Below are 19802 nucleotides of genomic sequence, written 5' to 3'. Positions count from 1 at the left end.
CATTGTCCAATGACTGTTCATTTGTCTAAATAGGAACATGAGATATCTTTCCCATGATCATGGCATATATTTAGAGCACCTGTGGTTTCTGTGGTAGTGTTTTACCATGACCACTAGACCGATCTTTGGTTGTCTTGGCTCAAGTTACTCCTTTAGTACATTATTTGTGTTTCAATTATTTTCAAGATATATTTATTAAAGGCAGAGTGACAGGGAGGCTGGAAGAGTGAGAGAGTGACCTCCAATCTGCAGGTTCCCTCTGCAAATGGCTGCAATGGCTGGGAGTGAGCCGATCGAAAGCCAGGAGCCATTTGATTATGCCTTGTCTCCTACAAGTGTGCAGGGGCCAAACCATTTGTGCCAAACCCTACTGCTTTCCCAGGCCATAGCAGAGTACTGGATCAGAAGAGGAGCAGCCGGGCCTCGAACAGGCGGCCCCATGGGATGTCGGCACTGTAGGCATCACCTTTCCCTGCTATGCCACAGTGGCAGCCCCTGTGCTTTCATGTTTGAAAGAATTCTGACTCATTGGTTGGAAGGCAGAGACACAGAGATGTTCCAGCTGCTGGTTTGGTCCCCAAATACTTGAGTCAAGTACAGTGTCTCCAACGCAGCATGTGTCTCCAACCTGCGGGGCAGGGACCCAGGTGTTTGAAATATCACTTCCTGTCTCCCAGGCTGTATGTCTCTCCCTGGCCATTAGCAGGGAGCTGGGTAGGAAGCAGAGCAGCTGGGACTCAAACGGGCACCCATGTGGGATGCCTTTGCTGCAGGTGGATACTTCACCTGAATACATACAAATCTCTGTGTATATATATGTATACATCGATGAAATTTTTGTCAGTGTTGGCTTCCCAAGATTGTGCACTTTTATTATGTGCATTTCCCACTGAATCTCACAGGGAATTCTCTCTAGTGACTAGGGCTGAGTTGTGTTCTTGGGACATTTTGCTGGTCACTGGTGACACACATCATTTGGATAACACTGTATAGAGGGGACCACCATCTGAGCCTAAAGGGCCCTAAGCAGCAAACTCCCAAAGCTCGTGGGAGCAAGTGTAGAAGCAGTGAGAGCGTTGTTCTCGCCAGATACCGATGGATGTATGAATTGCGCTTCAGAAAAGACCCTGAGGGACTCTCTCCACGAGACAGCATGGGGCTCCATGTAGGAGCCTCAGAACTGAAAGAGCACTCATGGTGTGGCATCCTTGCATGGGGAGACACACCCCTCTCGAATCTGCATGAATGTCTTTGTCTGTGGATCTAGAGAATGGTCTCTAATTAGCAGGGCAGGGAAGGGATAAAGAGGAAGAAGGACACTCATGGTCTACCATGTATACTACTTTAATGAAAGGCCTAACCAACTGGTACTAATCATGGTGAACTATATACATAGGAAAATCTAGGAGGAATCCGTGAAATTGGTGATGATGTGACCACCCATCTGAGAGAGGGAGGCCAGTCTCCCAGGCACTGGGTTGTTGCTTGGTCGGCGGGGAACGGAGCGAGTGTCACGGTGCAGTCCCCGAGCCCACAGATGAACTCTGCAGCCCCCACTCTCTGCCTGCATGGGGGACTCAGTCATGCTGATGTTCTCCAAGGCCTGATGTTCTTGGCCTTGAGGATGAGGTGGACATTCTAGCAGAGGGGCTGGAGTAGGCAGGACAGGTTGTAGCTGCAGGACACAGAAGCAGCCATGAGTGCACTCTTGCTCATCTCAGGCTCCCTCCAGGGCCCGCCCTGCAGCCGCAGTCCTGGAGCCCCGCACTGCCCATGGGTAAGGCCCTCTGCTGACCAAGGAGCCATGGGTAGCCCTCTCCTCAGTGCACAACAGGAGAACCTTCCCCATCTGCCACCCTGGACATCCCGCAATCCCTGCCCAGCACTCACCTCTTAGTGTCACTGAGCCTCTCCATGGATTGGAACCACAGTGCAAACTCTGCATCGCGCAGCAAAGTATATTGACCGGCTGCCACCTGGAGCCGCTGCATTTCTTGGAGAACTTTTATCTCCTGGGGCAAGAGGGGCAGAGAGGATGCTGACAGGCCTGCACTGGGACTGGTGGAGGGGCACACTGTGGCAGGGGCAGGGGGCTGGCCTCTGGGTCTTTTAGCTAGAGAAGCCTTCCCTGGCCATCCCTTCCAGGCTCCAAGCTGTCTTCTGAGTAGCATACACACAGCCCCTCGCCCAGGAAGGAAGTTCTCCTGGATTCCAGTCCCTTAGCCACAGCCTCCTTAGGGATGCTCTCCTCCTTCTGTGTGTATCCATCCCAGTGGAGAGAGCAGACAGACACGCATGGGCTGGAGCCTGGGCTTTCTGCCCAGGGCATCTCTGACCCCTCCATCCCCTCTGTGCCTGGAAGATAGGGCAGAGCTGCTCACCTTTGTCATTTTCAGCATGTTGTTTTTTCCCTGGAAGGCAGAGTCCATCAGAACAGCCCCTGGCCTGTGACTAGCCCCTGGCCCTCCCCTCTGGGTAAGAGGAAGGAAAAGAAGGTGTCCCTGGGACAGGCTGTTAGCTCTGCAGAAGGGGACATGGTGGCTGAGGCTCAGGGAACTGCTGTCCCCACCATGTCTGATGGCAGGCAGGGAAAGTGAGGCCTGGGAATGGATGGGTGGACTGAGGCATGTGGGTGCTGCCTGACCTCACAGGGGCCCAATTTCTCTCCTTCCCTTGGGTGCCACCCAACTCAGAGGCTGAGCAGGCTCAGCCAAGACCTTGTGCAGCTTTGCAGTCAGGGACTCTGGCTATGCAGCTTCAACCGTTGGGGGACAGGGATGGGCACCTGGTTGCAGGCTCCCGCACTCAGAGGGGATTTGCAGGTGAGCCCTCCTCCCTGGGACAGCTTGTGAGGCCTCCGGAGACATGGGCAGCAAGGAGCTGGGGGCTGAGAGCTCAGCCCAGGACCCTCCCCCCAAGCCTCAGGGTCCTGGAGCCTGCCCCACCCATGGCAAGTTCACTCACATCTACGAAGTCCTTCATGGCGATGTCCAGCCTATCCAGATACATGATGAAAGTGCCAAGGAAGGGGACGGCTCCCTGTGCCATGAGGTGGTGGTGGTGGTGAGCAGCTGTTCTCAGGTGCCACCAAGGCCCGGCCCCTGAGATGCACTCCACCCCAGCTGCTGGAGCCCTGGCCACATTCCCTATTGGGAAGCTCCCCGCCCCTAAAGTGCCTTTCCCAATTCTCCCTGCATCCAGCCAACTGCCTCTAGAATCGGACAACCCTGGGAGCCCTGATGGCATGATAACAAGTCACCTTGTGGGGTGCCAGCCCCAGCTCAGGCCCAAGTCTGCTGGGAGCCCTTCAGCTCAGGCCCTCAGCTCTGGTCTCTCAACTGGGGTCTCTCAGCTACTGTGGTGATGGGCGTGGGCAAACAAGGGAGGCAGAAGGCCCTGCTCCCTTGACATGGGCCCCCAGTGGGAGACAGGAGCCCCTGCCCCCCCCTCCCCAGGCACACTTGCCTTCTTCTGCAGCCGCTGCCGCATCTGTGTTCTCTGGGGGTTCTGCTCCCGGGCGGGCAACCTGCAGATCGCCATCTGCCAGGGTCAGGGTCACGTTCAGGGAGATAGTCCTTTCCTGACCGGCCCACATTTGTGCAAACCACCTTGAGCCCTGCATGTCTGGCTCACTTCCATTGGTATAATGCCCACCCTGCACTCCCCTCCTCCCACAACGTGCTCTGTATGGATTCATGCAGCTCCCACTGGGAAGGTGGCTTTGGGGGATTGACCTCGCCTCCCTGTGCCTGCTCCTCAGCTGGAGAGGGTGCTGGCCTCCCCTCCCACCTCAGGTCCCCCTTGTGCTAAGGATCCTCTGACTGACCTGTGCCTCAGCGTGTCCCTGAGAGGAAGCCAGGCCCTGCACCCCATACCCTGCCTTCCTGGATGCACATGAGGGTCCCTGTGCAGACTGAGAGACAGGCTCATGCTGCTTGCTTCTCTCCTCGAGAAGACAGAAGTTCTGCTCCCAGGGCAGCCAGTAAGAGCCAATGCTTGGCATCCCACTGGACTGCTCAGCCCCTGGCATTCCCAAGCTGTGCAATGTGTGGGGCAGGCTTGGCAGCCCTCCCCATGGAAGGCTGCAACAGAGAACACTGTAGCAGGCCTGGTTTCCAAGGGACCTCTAGGGCCCGAGCACAGATGGAAGGAAGCCCTTGCTGCCGCATCCACCTCACAGCCTGGGGGAAGCAGGAACAGCATGGGAGCCAGAGACCTGTGGGTGCCCACAGCCCCCTCTGAGAGCCAAGCTGCTCTCGCTGCAGCCCATTCCCATTGCCCTCTGAGCCCGACTGCATCCCACGACCTGTGAACACAGCCCTCTCTTGGCCTGTTGTCCTAGCAGGCACACCCCAGGTTTTCTTTTCAAGCACACTTTCAGTGACACCAAAAACTCCCCTCTGCCCTGATGCCCTTACAGCCACACCCCTTCCCCTCCTGCCAAGCCCTCACCCCTGTCCCTGAGCCCCCACTTTACCTTCATGGGCACATCTCTGTTGACTTTTTTGTCCTGTGTGCAAAGACGCTGAAATTTCCTGGCACTTTTTCTGTTGTGAGGGGAAAACCAGGAGATATTTGGATGGAATGGTGAGGTGGTGGATCAAACCCCTTTGGTTTAAGAACAAAGATCAGAGGATCCACCCTGCCTGGTAGTATCTTCTGTTTTGATTGTGTGTGTGTGTGTGTGTGTGTGTGTGTGTGTGTGTGAGTGTTTACAGAGTTGGAGTGCCCAGGCAGGACCAGTGCTGCGTGGTACACAGGCGCAAGTATGTAGTTTGGAAGCCACATGTGCCTGACTAATGGAAATGTCATCCTGAGGCAGAAACCCAGTCCTCATGTCCCAGGGCCACTGAAAGATTGTGCTCCGCACCCCTGCCCCCGGCAGTCCACGCCTCTCCCTGTGTCCCAGGATACCAGCCTCTGTGAGTCTTGGAGGATCAGTGCTTAGGCCTGAGGGTAGTCCCGGGTCCACCAGGTGCTTTGAGGGATGCACACCCACCTGGAGACTTCTCCCCACGTTGTTTTCAGCTGGCGTACCGGGTGGCTCTGCAGAGCGCAGAGGATGGTGTGGACCGAGCAGTAGTTCCGGAGAGCCAGGCACTCCTAGGGCAGGGAGCGGATGAATGGCAGGTAGGTGGCTTGGAGCCCCACCTGAGCCAGGCTCAGCCAGCTGTGCTGACATCCCCCTCATGCATCAGAGAGTTGGCCAGGGAGCCAGAGCAGGTCAGTGATGGGACCCCCTTGAGCCACGCTCACATGGGCTAGATTGGTTTCAACCCATGTCAGGGACCTAGGCGGGAAGTGAGCATGTAGTTCTGGGACAAGTGAGTGAGATCAGGCCACCTCGTGGATCCCAAGAGCCCAGGGATTGGGCAGGATCTGTGACCACAGACTGTACACCTGAGAGCTGAGGAAGCAAAGTGGCACGTCCCTGCCATGCAGAGAGGGAGCCCCTGGGACAGCCTCAGCTTACCTTGGCCACCTTGATCCAGTGTTCCACCACGCGGGCCCTGTCCTCTGCCTTCATGCTGGGGTCCCCCAAGCACGTGGTAGTAACACAATGGGCCACGTGGTGGTAGTGGATGATGACAGCGAGAACAGTAGGGGGCAGCTGCGCATTGACCTCCTTGTTCTGCTGGATCCGGATGGAGCTGTGGCACTGATAGGGGACCACATTCTGGAAGAGCTCCTGGGGGCAAGAGGGTATCCCATGGGCACAGCCAGCCTAGCTCGAATGCAGTGAAGCCCAGCCACCCCGGCAAGTGACAGTGCTCGAAGCTGCAGCTCAGGTAGTTTGGCATGCAGCTCCCCAACGTGGGAGCAGCTGGGCTATGTGTTCTGCCACTGAGGTCGCCTCGCTCCTGCCAGCCCAGATCCCAACCCTCCCAAGCCTTAAGGAAAGAGACAGAGGTGTGTGCTCCCAGGCATCCCGCCCTGTATCTCATCCTTCTGCTCTCACGCCATCTGCCCTGGAGTCCTTGTCCCTGTGAAATGCCGCTCCCTGTGGCAACTCCAACAAGGTGCTTGCTGTTTGATATGGATATGTGTGCTAGGAGCCAGGACAGCTGTGGCATCGCAGGCAGATGGGAAGGCAGTGGGTGGACCTGGATGCCCTCCACCTAGGCCCGTCCAGTACCCTGTGGGTCAGATCCAGCCCTACTTTCTGCCAGGCCCATGTCAGTTGATCTGGAGAGTCACTGTGCAGCTGGTGTGGTTTGGGTGCCCTCTCTGCCAGCCATGGGAGAAAGGCAGCCTTGGGAGTGAAGACATTGGTCCAGTCACATAGGTGGTGGGACCTGAAGCCTGAACTGCAGCCAGGCCACTGGATTCTGGTCGGGGCAGCTGTGGAGAGGCTGGTGCCAAAGGGGTGTTCGGGCCTGGCCCTGCCGAGACAAGCCCGCTGCTCACCGCGTCCATCAGTGTGAACTGTTCCACCAGCAGCTTGGCGGGGAATGTGGTGATGCTAGCCATCTTGCGAGGCTGGTTGTTTGCAGGTCCCGGACATGCGCAGGAGACTTTGGTAGTTGTCTTTGGTGCTGATTCTGCGCATGGTGGCAGCCTCAGTTTTGAAATGGATCCCGGCTCCAGAAGAGGTTCTAGCTCTGTGAGCAGTGGGGGATCTGGCTCTAAAGCCAGTGTTTGGCATGTCTGCAGCCTGGCAAATAGAGCAGGAGCTGGGAGAAGAGAAAGGGTCAACAACATCAAGCACTTTCCAATGGCCTCTCCAAAGCCAGGCGCGATCCCATTGCCTCTAAAGGGGCTCCAGCCCCAAAGCCCACCGAGAGAATCTCGCGGAGTGCAGTGCATCTTACCGACTGCATCTGCCTGTGTGGGATTTGGGTAGGCCATCCTGACACGCAGAAAGCACGCATGGGTCTGCAGGTCTCCTCTGGGCAAGCGGACCTGCTTGGATCCGACCTTCATCTTTAGAAGTGGGATATCCGTGCGATTGCAGAATTCGGCCTTGTACTTGGCTTTGCAGCTTTGCAAACAGGAAGCCATGTTCCTGGGGAGGAGAGTGGGCAGCAGAGTCAGACGTGACCTTACCCTGCTTGCTGCCCTTCCAGGACTCCCTGTGTGGGGTGGGGCACGGAGCCTGCCGGTGAACTCTAGCTTCTTAAAGACAATGCCATGCTTTGCTGTTTTCCAAGGCGATTTCTTGACTGTGAATCCCAAGAGTTACAGAGAGAGAGGGAGAGACACACACCGGGGCAGAGGTCTTGCATCCACTGCTTGACTCCCCGGATGGGCAGTGGACAGCACTGGGCCAGGCTCATGCGGGGAGTGAGGAGCTCCATCCAGGTCTCCCACATGGGTGGCAGAGGTCCAAATGCTTGGACCATGTTCCCCTGGTTTTCCCAGACCCCGAGCAGGGTGCTGAATCTGGACTGCAACAACAGGGACACCAACCAACACCCACAAGGGATTCTGGCATTGCCGGCAGTAGCTTTCCTTTGGATGGCTTCCTTCTCATGTTCCTTTCAGTACCTTCCCATTCATTCCCATGGTTTTCTCAGGTGGAGGCCCCTAGGCTCTGGCTCTGGGCAGACTTGGGAGTAGGTTGCTCCTGGGATGGTGGGTTGGGTTGGGTGGTCAGGGAGGGTAGGCAAAGCTGGAAGCAACTGCCCTGGGCATGGCTATGTGGGTGTTGTCTGTGAGCCCCAACATGCCCGCTCCTCTGCAGAACGTGTCTGCTCCTATCCATAGCACTGCTCTTCAGCACTTCCTTTGCATGTGGTGGGGCCAGAAGTTGGAGGTGCACCTACTGTCTGCCTCTGCCTTGCCTCAGCCCTCATTTTCCTGCCACTCTTTCGAGTGACAGAAGGCCGCATCTGCACCCCAATCTCCCCGCATCTTAGTGGGACATGGGGTTCTCCTTGTGATCAGAGTAGGGGACGTTGCAGCTACTCCCAGAGGAGGTCGGCAAGCCTCAGCTCTGCTGCTGCAGGACAGGACATGTATAGGATCATGGCTGTGAGGGTCTGATTCCCCACAACTGTGAGGCCCTTGAATGCTTTGTTCACTGGATTTGTGGCAAGTGTCTGGAAAAGTGCACAAGGGAAGGGCTTCCCATATATGTGTAGAGTGAATGATTCCTTGCAGACCTGCCCGGTCGATGAGGGGTCTGGGCAACTGCTACCAACCCTGAGGGCAGCTGTTCTGTGCATATATCGAGGACAGGAGCAGCTGGAACAAGTAGGAAATGTGGCCGGTACGAAGGCATAGCAGCTTCCAATGCCCCTGCCCACACGTGATGCTGGCAAGCCATATCAGGGTTGGCCAGTTCAAGTCTTGGCTGTTGTCCTTGGTGTCCAGCTCCCTGCTAATGAGCCTGGGGAAGTGCCGGATGATGGCCTAAGTAGTTGGACCCCTGGCACCCCTGAGGGGGCCAGATATAGCTTCAGGCTCCTCAGCCCGGCTTCCCAGAGCCCTGCTTTTTGCAGCCATTTGGGGAGTGACCCCGCAGATAGAAGGACGCATTCTCTCTTTCTCTCAGTCTAACTCTGCCTGTGAAAGAAAACATTTCTGATTCTTGAAAAGGGGGAAAGCAGGATCGCCATCTGGGAGGTTTTCCAACCATAGAGGCACATGGCCGGTTCCCACCTGAGTAGAGACATTGGTTCATGAGGGATCAGAGAAAGGAAATCAAGAGGTGTGACGCAGTGTGCCAGTAGCCCTGTCCACAGAGAAAGGCACCCGTTCCATGCCCGCCATGTCTTAAGTCGCTTAGGTCATCTAAAACATGTAAGATTCATCTCTGCATCACCGCAGTGCTGAAAGGCAGCTACCCACCTGTCGAATATCTGGTCTAAGTAATACGGAATGGTGGAGAAGTCGCTGTATGTACACAGGAAGGTGTTGAAGTAGCAGATCCTTTTTCCCAGGGGGCCCGGGACCAGGGCATCCAGCAGCATCTCTTTAGTGTCTGGCTGTAGGGTCCGCATGGCACAGATCTCTGCCAAGTAGAGCATGGACTCATTTCCAAACTAGGGAGGACCAGAAAGGACGTGAGTCAGTGGCAGTTCCAGGGAGCACAGGGGAGCAGACACCCGGGTTGGGAGAAAACCCCAGTTGGGGCCAAGAGGCTGAACAGGGACTGAGGGATGAGAAAGTCCTTCGAGGGGGCCAGCAGTGAAAGATGGTTCCGTGCCCCTTGGGGGAGCTAGAAATGAGGGCAACTGTGTGATTTGCTTTGCCACCAGACTGCAGAATGGAAACAAGTGGGCGGAGTAGGATATGAAGCCCCAGGGGAGGCTAGATCCTGAAAAGAGCCGTAGTCAGAGGTGTCTGCCTGTGGCGTAATGACCACAGGCGTTCTGCCAAGTGACCTGACTTGAGGCATTACAACGACACATGTGTAGAGCCAGTCCCCAGCCAGCCTGGTCCTTGGAGTTTGTCCTCAGCAGGGCATCACTGCCTTTTAAGAGCCGAATTGTGGCCCCCATCCCCAGCACACACGTGGGGTTGTTCTGACACCAGAGCACTTGAGTGTGACTGCTGCAGTTGGGCCAGTAGTCCGCAAGGAGGTGATTGACCTTACCCCCAGAAATGGCGTGGGCCCCATCCCATTACCTTGCTGTGCTCATTGGCAGATGCGACGGGGGCACAGAGAAGCCCAGGGGAGCATAGGAAATGAAACTGGGGATGGAGATGGCAATGAGCCCTCCTGAGAAATCACCTTGGCCATGCCCTGACATGCAGCCACCAGAAATGGGAACAAGCGACTCCTGTTGGGAGAGCTGCCCAACCTGGGCTCCTGTGCTTTGAGCAGCCTAGCTGACTGTGCTCCGTGAGAGACAGTGAGTCTGTGTCCTACAGCACCGCTGCCGTGGCAATGCAGCTGAATCCCAGTGCTTCCCAGCAGCCATGCAAGTGTGGCCACAGGGGCAATGTCGTCCCATGGAATAGAACAGGTGGGGGCCAGGCTCCAGTCCTGTGTGGTATCTTCACCCTTTTGGTTGAACCCTCTGCCCTTTTGTGTGGGAAAACCTTCCTGGTAGGATCACTGAGTCCTAAAGCTTGGAGAAGACCTGGAAGGCAGTGGAGCTGACTAAGGACTGCACAGGATTCTTGGACTAGGCGGGCAAACATTCAGCACCATGGCCACACACGATGCTTGTGTGAACAGGGAGTTTCCCAACACCCAGTTGCCAAGGGGCTGAGATTTCTTTGAGAGTGGGATGGGGGTCAGTCACTGAGTGGGAGATCACGAGGCCAAAAACCAGGGGTGTTCCTCCCTTCAGGATGTGGTTCTAGGCACACCGTGGTCATCTCGTGCCCCAACACGTGGGTACTCCTGGGCCCCTCGCTCACTCCACACCAGCATTAGCCACGTTGTTGGCCTGACTCACGTGTCCATTGACGATGCCTGTGGCTTCCTCATGTGTTCTGTCTGTGGACTCCAGTGTGGAGCTCTGGAAAGAGAATGTGTGGCAGCCCAGACCGGAGGCATCAGTGTCATGCTTGGCTGTCCCCACAGAGAATAATTCCCCCCATGAGGCATTCTGTTACCCAGGTCGGGAAAGTAAGGGCCTCTGTACCCTTGTGCAGCAGAAAGGTCTCCAGAAGACAAGAGGAGGTCCCCCAACACCCACTTGCCCAACCAGCTGTCCACAAAATAGGGTATGAACACGCAAGACACAGGAGGCTCCAACACGTGAATCGTGTTGCTGGGCAGCAAGAGCCCCTCTTCTTCTACCGCTGTCATGGTGAAGGGAGGGTCAAAGAAGACCCAGATGGGGTCACAGGTGATCCCCTGCCAGGACGGGACTGTTCCGCTACCTGTGGCTGCCTCCTGGGCTGTTCTGTTCCCTGGGGTGGCCTTGCAGTAAGAGGCCACAGACACCCCGTGTGAGAGCGGTGCCAATGTCTCAAGCGCCGGAAAAGGCCAGAGCCTGGCAAGGATTGGCAGCAATGAGAGAACATGGTCTTCTCCTGAACGTCTCCCATCAAGTGAGCCACTAAGGACTGTTGCTATCAGAGTGTAAGTTCTATCACCAAGGAAGTGAGGTCACATCTTCAAAGTTCCATTCTGTGGAGCCTTTCCCTTAAGAAGATATGCCAAGGCCCCTCTGGGCTGCTCCACAATATCATCCCCTTAACTGTACACAAGGAGACAAACACAGTGCCATTCCTCAGCTCCCTCAAGAGACTTGAATGTAGACAGGGCCCTAAGCCTGCAGACAGACAGACAGCTGGGTCCCAAACCTCCTTTTCGTATCATTTCCAAACACTCTAGCATGTTCCTTCGGGAAAACCCCTAAGAAACAAGCAAGGTATGGAGACCCATGAAAAGCCAAGGTTAGGGACCCAACAGACTCTAAACTGCATCTTGAGTCGTGGATCCTGCCCCTTCGGGAGATGTTGAGGTCACAGCTTAAAGCGCATCTTCCCCGAATACGGGTTCAGTGTCTCTGGCTATGATAGCAGCCATGTCCAAGAACTCCAGGAGAAGGTGAGAGAGCTCACCTGAAAGCCATGCCCCCAAATTGGCATCAGATCTCCCATCTGCAGCATGCAGGGCCCCAGAAACAGTCCACCTTATCGATAGAGCAAAAGACCTCACAGAAAATCACTAGGGCTGGGGGATCAAATACTGGCTAGGAAGCTTCATTGTGACCACAGAGAGTGGCATCCATTTGAAAATAGGTCTGAGCTCATTCAAATTGTCCAGCCTCTTTAGAAGAGTGCAATACTAAGGATGCCTGAGGAAATAGACTCCTTCCAGGTCTGGTTTGCTTGGTGTTTTATGAAAGAATCTCAGAGGACATGGGCGAAATCATTTTCCTCGCTAGGGAGTCAAGTGAGGGACTTGGCATTAGACTTAGCTTGTAATCCCTAGAGTTTTGGGTGAGCTGCTTTCTTTTCCATGTCCTCCAAGCAATAGGAAGAGCCCTAGTCCTCCCTGCTTCAACCGATAAGACTGGGGAATTAAGAAAGTCATGAACGAGGCCAGGAGTCATTTGGGTACATTTGTAAGATTTATTTATTTAATTTCAAGTCAGTGTTACAGGGAGGCAGAAGAAGACAGACAGAGATAGATAGGTAGGTAGGTACGTAGGTAGATAGGTAGATAGATAGATAATAGAGTTCTTCCATCCCTTGATTCAGTCCCTAGATGGCCGCAATGATTGGAGCTGTGCCGATGCAATTCCAGCAGCCAGGAGCCTGCTCTGGGTCTCCCAACCGGGTGCCAGAGCCCAAGCATTTGGGCTATCATCCACTGCTTTCCCTGGGCCCAGTAGAGAGCTGGATCAGGAGAGGAGCAGCCGGGACTCAGACCTGCACCCATACGGGATGCCAGCACTGCAGGAGGTGCCTTGACCTATGATGTCGCCATGCCATCCATTGCGCTTTCTGTTTTCTGTATTTGTTTGAAAGGCAGGGACACAGAGATTTTCCATCTGCTGGTTCAGTCCCCCAAAACTTAAGTCAAATAAAGTGCCTCAGACTCCATTTGGGTCAACAGCCTGTGTGGCAGGAACTCAAGGATTTGAATCATCACTGACTGTCTTTCCAGGCTGTACGTCTTTCCCAGGCCATTAGCAGGGAGCTGGATAGGCAGTGGAGCAGCCGGGCCTCAAACTGGTGCCCATATGCGATGCCATTGATGCAGGCGGGCGCTTAACCTACTACGCTACAGTGCCAGCCCCTGCTAATGACTTCTTATCTCTCATTTTCTTTTGTGCATCATCTATAGGTATCTACTGACACATTGCAATGGGAATCTATAAACTATTCACACCTATAAACATTTAGTTTAGACTTCCACTTCATCCACATAGAAGCAATGTAGTTCCAAATGACTTGCTACAAAATACACATGAGATCCGTATAGTCATTGCAAGTTCTGTGATTTTACTTTAAATTTCATTCCAAGTTGTAAAAGTGATTTCTATTCCATGGCGGTAGTGAAGATCCTGTATGTGTCTTTTCCTTTTCTCTTACCCTGGGGCGCTTTGCCACTTTTTGGTTGTTCTGTGTTGCTGCCATGTAGTGTCAATTTGCTTCCAGGAGAGGGCAATAGAGCATCCCTGCCAGGCAGGTCTAATGCTGATGCTGTCCCTTAACTTGTCCATAAGAAGATGTCATTTTGGTTGGAAGTTTATTCCTTCAGTTATGTGAAGATAAGCTTTCACACGCTTCAGGCCTGTAAAGTTTCTTGTGAGAAACCTGATCGTCTTACCGAATTTGTAGATTCTCATGCATCGCTTTTGATAATTCTCTGGGGGAGGATTCAAGACCTAGAATTCTTGAGAAGGAAATCCTGGTCAACTCTGGTAGATGTTCTTCCACTGAAGTCACCAAAGTATCCCTTTCTACCAGTCATGCCTAGAGAGTGATTTTCTACACATCCTGTGCACGCCCAACTTGCGGTGTGCTCTAAAGGTACTGATGGCCTGCTGTGTGTTCAATACCACCTGCTGTACTTTGTTCCTACTTGCTGTGGGGACAGGACATGTCTGGTTCACAGTGGATACTGTGGGGTTTCAGCTGAAGGGGTTTTCGTGTGTTTCACTGGATCAACCTCCCTGTCTCCCTCCTCCCTGCCTGTCTCTCTGGCACTGTGCCTTTCAAACAGTAAAATAATTTGACCAGCCAATCTATAGCAGCAGAGAGGCCCTAGTTCACTGGTGGGTGGAGTCAGAAAAATTTTCCCAGAAGGCTGTATGCAAGTTTATTGAGAGCTTTAGTCCTGCCCACCACCGCCTCGGCCACCATCTAATAGTGAATCACATCACCTGCGAAGCAAGCTCGAAACCCAGTAGTAGCCAGTTTCCAGTCTCCCTTCCCCCAGCAATTGCAACTGCCAATTAGTTCTCAGTCTGTGAGTATGCTCTAGATGTTTCTTAGAGCTAGCATTATAATGTATTTCCTATTGTATCTGGATTCCCTCAACTTGCACCATGGTTTCAAGTTTTGCCTATGCGGTAGCCCGTATCAGTACTTGTATTCTACTTCATGCTGAATTCCATCATACGAGTAGACCATATTGTGTTTATTCATTCATCTCCTGATGGACACTGGAGCTGTGGTTGTGTTTTGGCTAGTGTGAATCCTGTGAAGTCTTCTGGGTAAATATTTTTCAAACTTGTTTCTGGTTCTTTTAGATAGCTCGTTGAGAATGCAACAGCAGGTTCATGGTAATTTGAATAGCCTCGAGGTGGTTTGGAAGGGGTATCTATCTCATTGCAGACTTGATTTGTGATGGCCAATGACCAATAATAGTGTGTCCTTTCAATATAGCTCTTGTGCTGTTCGTCTTTGTAGAAATGTCTGTCCTTGCCCTTGGCCATTGTTGAAGTGAAGTTGTGGGTGAACATTGTGATGCTGTGCGTTAAGCCAGTTTTGGGGATGTGACTTCTCTCCTTTTGCTTGCTTTTCCTAATTTGCTCTCATACAAAGGACTTAGCAGACATTGACTGGAATAAATCATCACTCTTGTGGTGGGCATCTGGTCCAGTGATTAAAGTACCACAAGGGACATTCATATCCCCTTTTGGAGTCCTTGTTCCTCTGTGCTTCTGATAGAAGAGCCTGCAGATGCACCTGTGAAACAGACTATGCCCCAACGGATGACAAAATGCCACACAATTCCAAGACCCAGATTGAAGTGCTGGCTCCTGGCTTTGGCTTAGTCCAGCCAGCCCTGGCTGTTGCAGGATTTGGGAAGTGAACCAGGGAATGGAAACTACTCTGTCTTTCCCTCGCTGTCACTCTACCTTTCTATACTAAATCAAGAAATATGAAATATGAACCCAGAAATCTTCCAAGTAAATCAGGAAAGATATTAAAAATAAAAATACAAGAAGGGTCATTAGGCTTTGGGTGAGTTTGTTTCCTTCTGTGCTCTAGAAATTGGACCATGATTTAGTCCACCTCTAAAGAACTGAGCAGACTGTGAATTTTGTCTATTTTAGAGTATTCACTGTAGAATAATGGTTGGCTTTGATGGATTCTTCTTTTAGTTTTCTTGAGATGTGGAAACGCACACAACACACACACACACAGACAGACACAAGCAAAGTAACGGAGAGAGAGAGAATCTCTATCCACTAATTCACTCTCCAAATACCCACAACGGTCGTGGCTGGGCCTTACTGAAACCGGGGATTGAGGTCCCTGTCAAACAGGCTCCATGTGGTGTTCAGCTGATTTGCTCTCTGGCCCTTCTGCCTTCAGCCTTGCACCATGTGACAATGCAATAGTAAGACCTTCATCAGACAAAGCATGCTGATGCCCTGATGTTGGACTTCCCAGGCGCTCTAGGTGTGAGAACTATAAATTTCTGATCTTCACAGATTATCCAGTCTCAGGCATTGAGTGTTAGCAACACAAACACAGAAACCACATATGCCCCTATACTTGTGGAGTTAACTCCCAGAAGTGACAGTGCCAGTGCAAATGGCAGATCTACTGTAGAACTCTATTGCTAGATTCCCCTTTGATAGAGGTTGCATGGTTTCGCATGTTCATTACCACTCCTCGAGGAGTGTCTTCTTATTCCAATATATGCTGCCAAGTACTTGAATTGTAGCCAAATGAGAGATGTGCAGTTTTTATTTGCATTGCCCTGCACAGGAGAAAGGTGGCGCTCTTTCCATTGGAAGAAAAGCCACTTGTGTCCGTTTTCCTGTCAACTGTCCTTGTCCTTTGCCCATCTTTCTGTTGGAATGTTGGCCATTTCTCCCTCGTTTCCAAGAACAATGTGTACGTTAGGTTTCTTTCGTTTTGATATACTAGGCAGACCACCTACACTTTCCTAGTTGGTATTTGTTTTTCCTTTATCTTGGTTTGCCATGCATGAATTAAGGTTTGTGTGTGGCTGAATATAACAGCCTTTTCATTTATAACTAACGCATTTTGTTTCCGAGTTGGCAGGGCCTTTGCCACGCTTCCCATCTTAACATTATAAAGGAACAGAGACAGAGAGAGGAGAGGAGCTCCCAACTGCTAATTCACTTCCCAGTCCTGCAAGTGCCTTGAGATGTGCCAGACTGCAACTGGGAACTGGCAATTCCACCCAGGTCGCCCATGTGAATAGCGTGGAACTTGTTATAGGAACCATTGTTTCCCCAGAGGTATTTTAGTAAGAAACTGGAGTTAGGCTCCAGAGATGAGTATCAAAACCAGGTACTCTGATATGAGAAATGGGCATCGGAACTCACCATCAAAGCATCTAAGCCATTAGGCTAAATTCCTTCTCAACCCATGTTTCTTTTGTTAAGAGTATCCCTTGACTGTCACACCCTTACTTCCCACTCCACAAAAGCAAGCATCAGTCTTGGATTTGTTCGAAGCGCAGTGTACCCTCTACTACTAGACGAGACAGGAAAATAGACTACTAGATGTCCATAATTTCTTTCCAAGTGGGATCTCCTAGAGAAAAGACGGAAAGAGCGTTGCCCTGGGTGTACAGCAAAGAGCCCCCATAGACACTGATTTTCTCTATACAGTGCACAGCCAGCCATGGAATCCTGGATTATTTTATTTCCAGTTTTTCCCAGACACCTTTTATGGAAGCTATACCAACTTGATGCATTTCCTAAACACGGCTTTCGGAACATAGTGATTCTCCCACCATACCTAACTTCACAGCAGCCCTCCCACCTCTCTTCCTCCTCTGTCTCCTTTAGGGGCATCTTCTCTGACAGGAGTAGAATTTACCTAGAACTTATTAACAAAACATGACGGGCTGAATACTATACGTATTTGGAAACTTTGGAATGGCATATACTTCTATGAAAAAGAGTGAGCATTTGGAGATGCATTTCACTGAACAATGATGTATTTCCTTTTTGATGTGTTTCTCTATTTGTTGACAAAGAGTAGCTGTACATATTGATGTGGTATAATGTAATATTGCCCTAAGTGCATACATGTAAATGATCATATTAGGTCATCCGCATCCACCGCTTCCCTATTCAAGGTTTCTTTGTAGTATGTACATTTAGAAGTCTTTCTTCTAGCTTTTGAGAAAAGACTGTATGTTTGGTGAAGTATTATTACCCTACTATGCACTAGAACACCGGCAGGCTTGTTTTTACAACAAACAAGAGATGAAAGTGCTTTTGAATTCAATGAAAGTAAGGCTTTCTGCGATTTGACTTAGGTATGTCTATAGTATCTGTTGCGGTGGAGTGAGTTAACTTTGGAGAAGAACCCAAGGGCGGTGTGACTTTTGCGAGCATGAGACATTCTTCTAGCTTATAATCCATAGATGGTGTCATTCACGTGAAAGTGTGGTAGATCTTTGTGACCAAGTGGTACTGTTAACTCACATACCTCAACTCTGAGCAGAGAGGTCCTGCATGGGAAGTCAGTGCACAGTGACCCCTGTTGAGAATTTCAGAATTAGCACATCAGCGAACACCTGAGGATCTTGACCTGAGCTGCCTCAGCTGTGGAAGCCTGTGGAATCCACTGACTCCTTCCATATTTAGACAGGGCCACGGGGAAGAGGAAGTTCTTTTGTGCCTTCTGAATAAAGTGTATCCTTTGTGGGTGACCACTTCTTTCTCTTGGGGTCTACCCACAGAAGTGCTTCATGGGGAACCCTGTGTGCCACAGTGTTTTGTCTTCCCATGCCTGACATGCTCTCATAGGTGTTTTAGCCACATCAGAATGTCTTCAGGGTTGATTCTGAGCCAGGGTGTTATTTGAGGTCATTGTCATTCTGGGAGGCTGCTATATGCAATACTTCCCATGTTGGAGCATTCAGTCTGTTTTGATTCTTTCTATTATTATTATTGTTATTATTATTGTTATTATATCTGTGCTCTATTTATTAATATCTAGTATCTATTTTTATAGAAAGCTTTTATTTACTAGATAAATTACATAGGTACAGCTTTCAGATTGTAGCTGTTCTTCCCACCTACCTGCCCTCCCACCCCCAAACCACCCCACCCCCTACTCCCTCTCGCATCCCATTCTTCATGAAGATTCATTTTTTATTATCTTTATATAGAGACCAACTCTATACTCAGTAAAGATTTTCACAGCTTGCACCCACACTGACATGCAAAGTGGAAAGTAATGTTTGAAGGCTAGTTTTACCGTGAATTCTCATAGTACACCACGTTAAGGACAGAGGTCCTACAGGAGGAGCAAGTGCACAGTGACTTCTGCTGTTGATTTAACAATTGACACTCTTATTTATGCTGTCAGTGATCAGCCGAGGCTCTTGTGATGAGCTGGTAAGGGTATGGATGCCTCTTGAGTTCACAAACTCTGCCCTTGTTTAGATAAGGCCATCCTTCAAGTGGAATTTCTCTCCAGCATTCAGAGAAAGAAGGTACCTCCTTCTTGGATGGCTCCTTCTTTCCCCTGGGATCTCACTCACGGAGATCTTTCATTTCTACTATCAATTGATTAATCTATCTCAGCAGGTTCTCCTTTTTTTTCTTGTTGTAACTTGGCCTTAACTCAAAGAATCTTAGGTTGTTCTTCAAACTTGAGGCAAGAGGATTGGACATAAGACATTGCTTTCAGTATTGTCAGAGTTTTGTATCTTTGTGATTGTGGCAAGTAGCATGCTTACAATTTCCTTTAGATAAATGACCACAGTGGCTGACATACTGATGTGTTTTCTTTTTTCATTGTCAGAAACTCTCACTTCGAAGAGTAACAGTGTGTTGACTGATGTAACTTGGAGTTCCAATGGAAGCGATGTGTCAAATGAAGTGAAGACACACTCTGAATCACATAGGGATAATGGACATGGCTCTAGAATGTAGAGGATTTGGAACGGGGATATTTTGGGTCCAGAAGATGGGGCCAGTGATGGTAAGTTTCTAATGTTGTAGGAAAGTTAGGTTTTGTTCCATATTGGATTCATTATTGGGCGAAGAAATCATTCTCAAAGTTATTATAGCTTTTTTTTTAACTTTTATTTAATGAATATAAATTTCCAAAGTTCGGCTTCTGGATTACAATGGCTTCCCCTCGATAACGTCCCTCCCACCCGCAACCCTCCCCTTTCCCACTCCCTCTCCCCTTCCATTCACATCAAGAGTCATTTTCGATTCTCTTTATATACAGAAGATCCGTTTAGCATAAATTAAGTAAAGATTTCAACAGTGTGCTCCCACACAGAAACATAAAGTGAAAAATAATAGATGGTTTTTTAAATGATGATGAAATCAGATCAGACCTATTGTCATGTTTAATCCCAGTGAGATCCAAGTTGGGAATTGATAATTTCTTTTTTTTTTTTTTTTTTACAGAAGATCAGTTTAGTATACATTAAGTAAAGATTTCAATAGTTTGCACCCCCAGAGAAACACAAAGTGAAATATACTGTTTGAGTACTCGTTATAGCATTAAATCTCAATGTACAGCACATTAAGGACAGAGATCCTACATGAGGAGTAAGTGCACAGTGACTCCTGTTGTTGACTTTACAAATTGACACTCCTGTTTATGGCATCAGTAATCTCCCTATGCTCCAGTCATGAGTTTCCAAGGCTATGGAAGCCTTTTGATTTCTCCGACTCTTATCTTGTTTAGACAAGGTCATATTCAAAGTGGAGGTTCTCTCCTCCCTTCAGAGGAAGGTACCTCCTTCTTTGAAGACCTGTTCTTTCCACTGGGATCTCACTCACAGAGATCTTTCATTTAGGTCTTTTTTTTTGCCAGAGTATCTTGGCTTTCCATGCCTGAAATACTCTCCTGGCCTTTTCAGCCAGATCCGAATGCCTTTAGGGCTGATTCTGAGGCCAGAGTGCTGTTTAGGACATCTGCCATTCCATGAGTCTGCTGAGTATCTCGCTTCCCATGTTGGATCACTCTCCCCTTTA

The 19802-nt window shown here is 50.6% G+C and overlaps 1 protein-coding gene and 1 long non-coding RNA gene across 54 annotated transcripts in view; one reads left to right on the top strand and one right to left on the bottom strand.

Annotated features, from left to right (window-relative positions):
• LOC138850245 (uncharacterized) overlaps positions 1–19802 on the top strand; it is a 514649-nt gene that overhangs the window by 63308 nt on the left and 431539 nt on the right. For 48 of the 50 annotated variants that reach the window (XR_011389934.1, XR_011389944.1, XR_011389950.1 and 45 more), the window contains one exon: positions 18610–18789. The exons of the other annotated variants lie outside the window; for them this stretch is intronic. This is a non-coding gene — a long non-coding RNA (uncharacterized lncRNA). The remainder of the gene's footprint in view (positions 1–18609; positions 18790–19802) is intronic. 50 annotated transcript variants of the gene reach the window in all.
• LOC138850229 (ral guanine nucleotide dissociation stimulator-like) lies at positions 836–11085 on the bottom strand. 4 transcript variants are annotated; one of them, XM_070076536.1, is made up of 8 exons: positions 10783–11080; positions 8794–10415; positions 6813–7006; positions 6409–6674; positions 5474–5689; positions 4478–5103; positions 1891–3540; positions 836–1675 (listed from the first exon to the last, which is right to left on the bottom strand). In XM_070076536.1, exons 2-6 carry the CDS (start codon positions 8970–8972, stop codon positions 4945–4947), a joined length of 1014 nt encoding a protein of 337 aa, XP_069932637.1. In that variant the 5' UTR covers positions 8973–10415; positions 10783–11080; the 3' UTR covers positions 836–1675; positions 1891–3540; positions 4478–4944. The 4 variants fall into 4 exon arrangements, with proteins under 4 accessions (XP_069932637.1, XP_069932634.1, XP_069932635.1 ...); XM_070076533.1 differs by having other exon boundaries at positions 6409–7006; positions 10783–11085; XM_070076534.1 differs by having other exon boundaries at positions 6409–7006; positions 8794–11085.

This window comes from Oryctolagus cuniculus, chromosome 6, assembly GCF_964237555.1.
Source record: "Oryctolagus cuniculus chromosome 6, mOryCun1.1, whole genome shotgun sequence".
In the NCBI taxonomy this organism is placed as follows: Eukaryota; Metazoa; Chordata; class Mammalia; order Lagomorpha; family Leporidae; genus Oryctolagus; species Oryctolagus cuniculus.
Note: the sequence above shows the minus strand (reverse complement) of the source record. Positions and strands in the feature narration are given on the sequence as shown.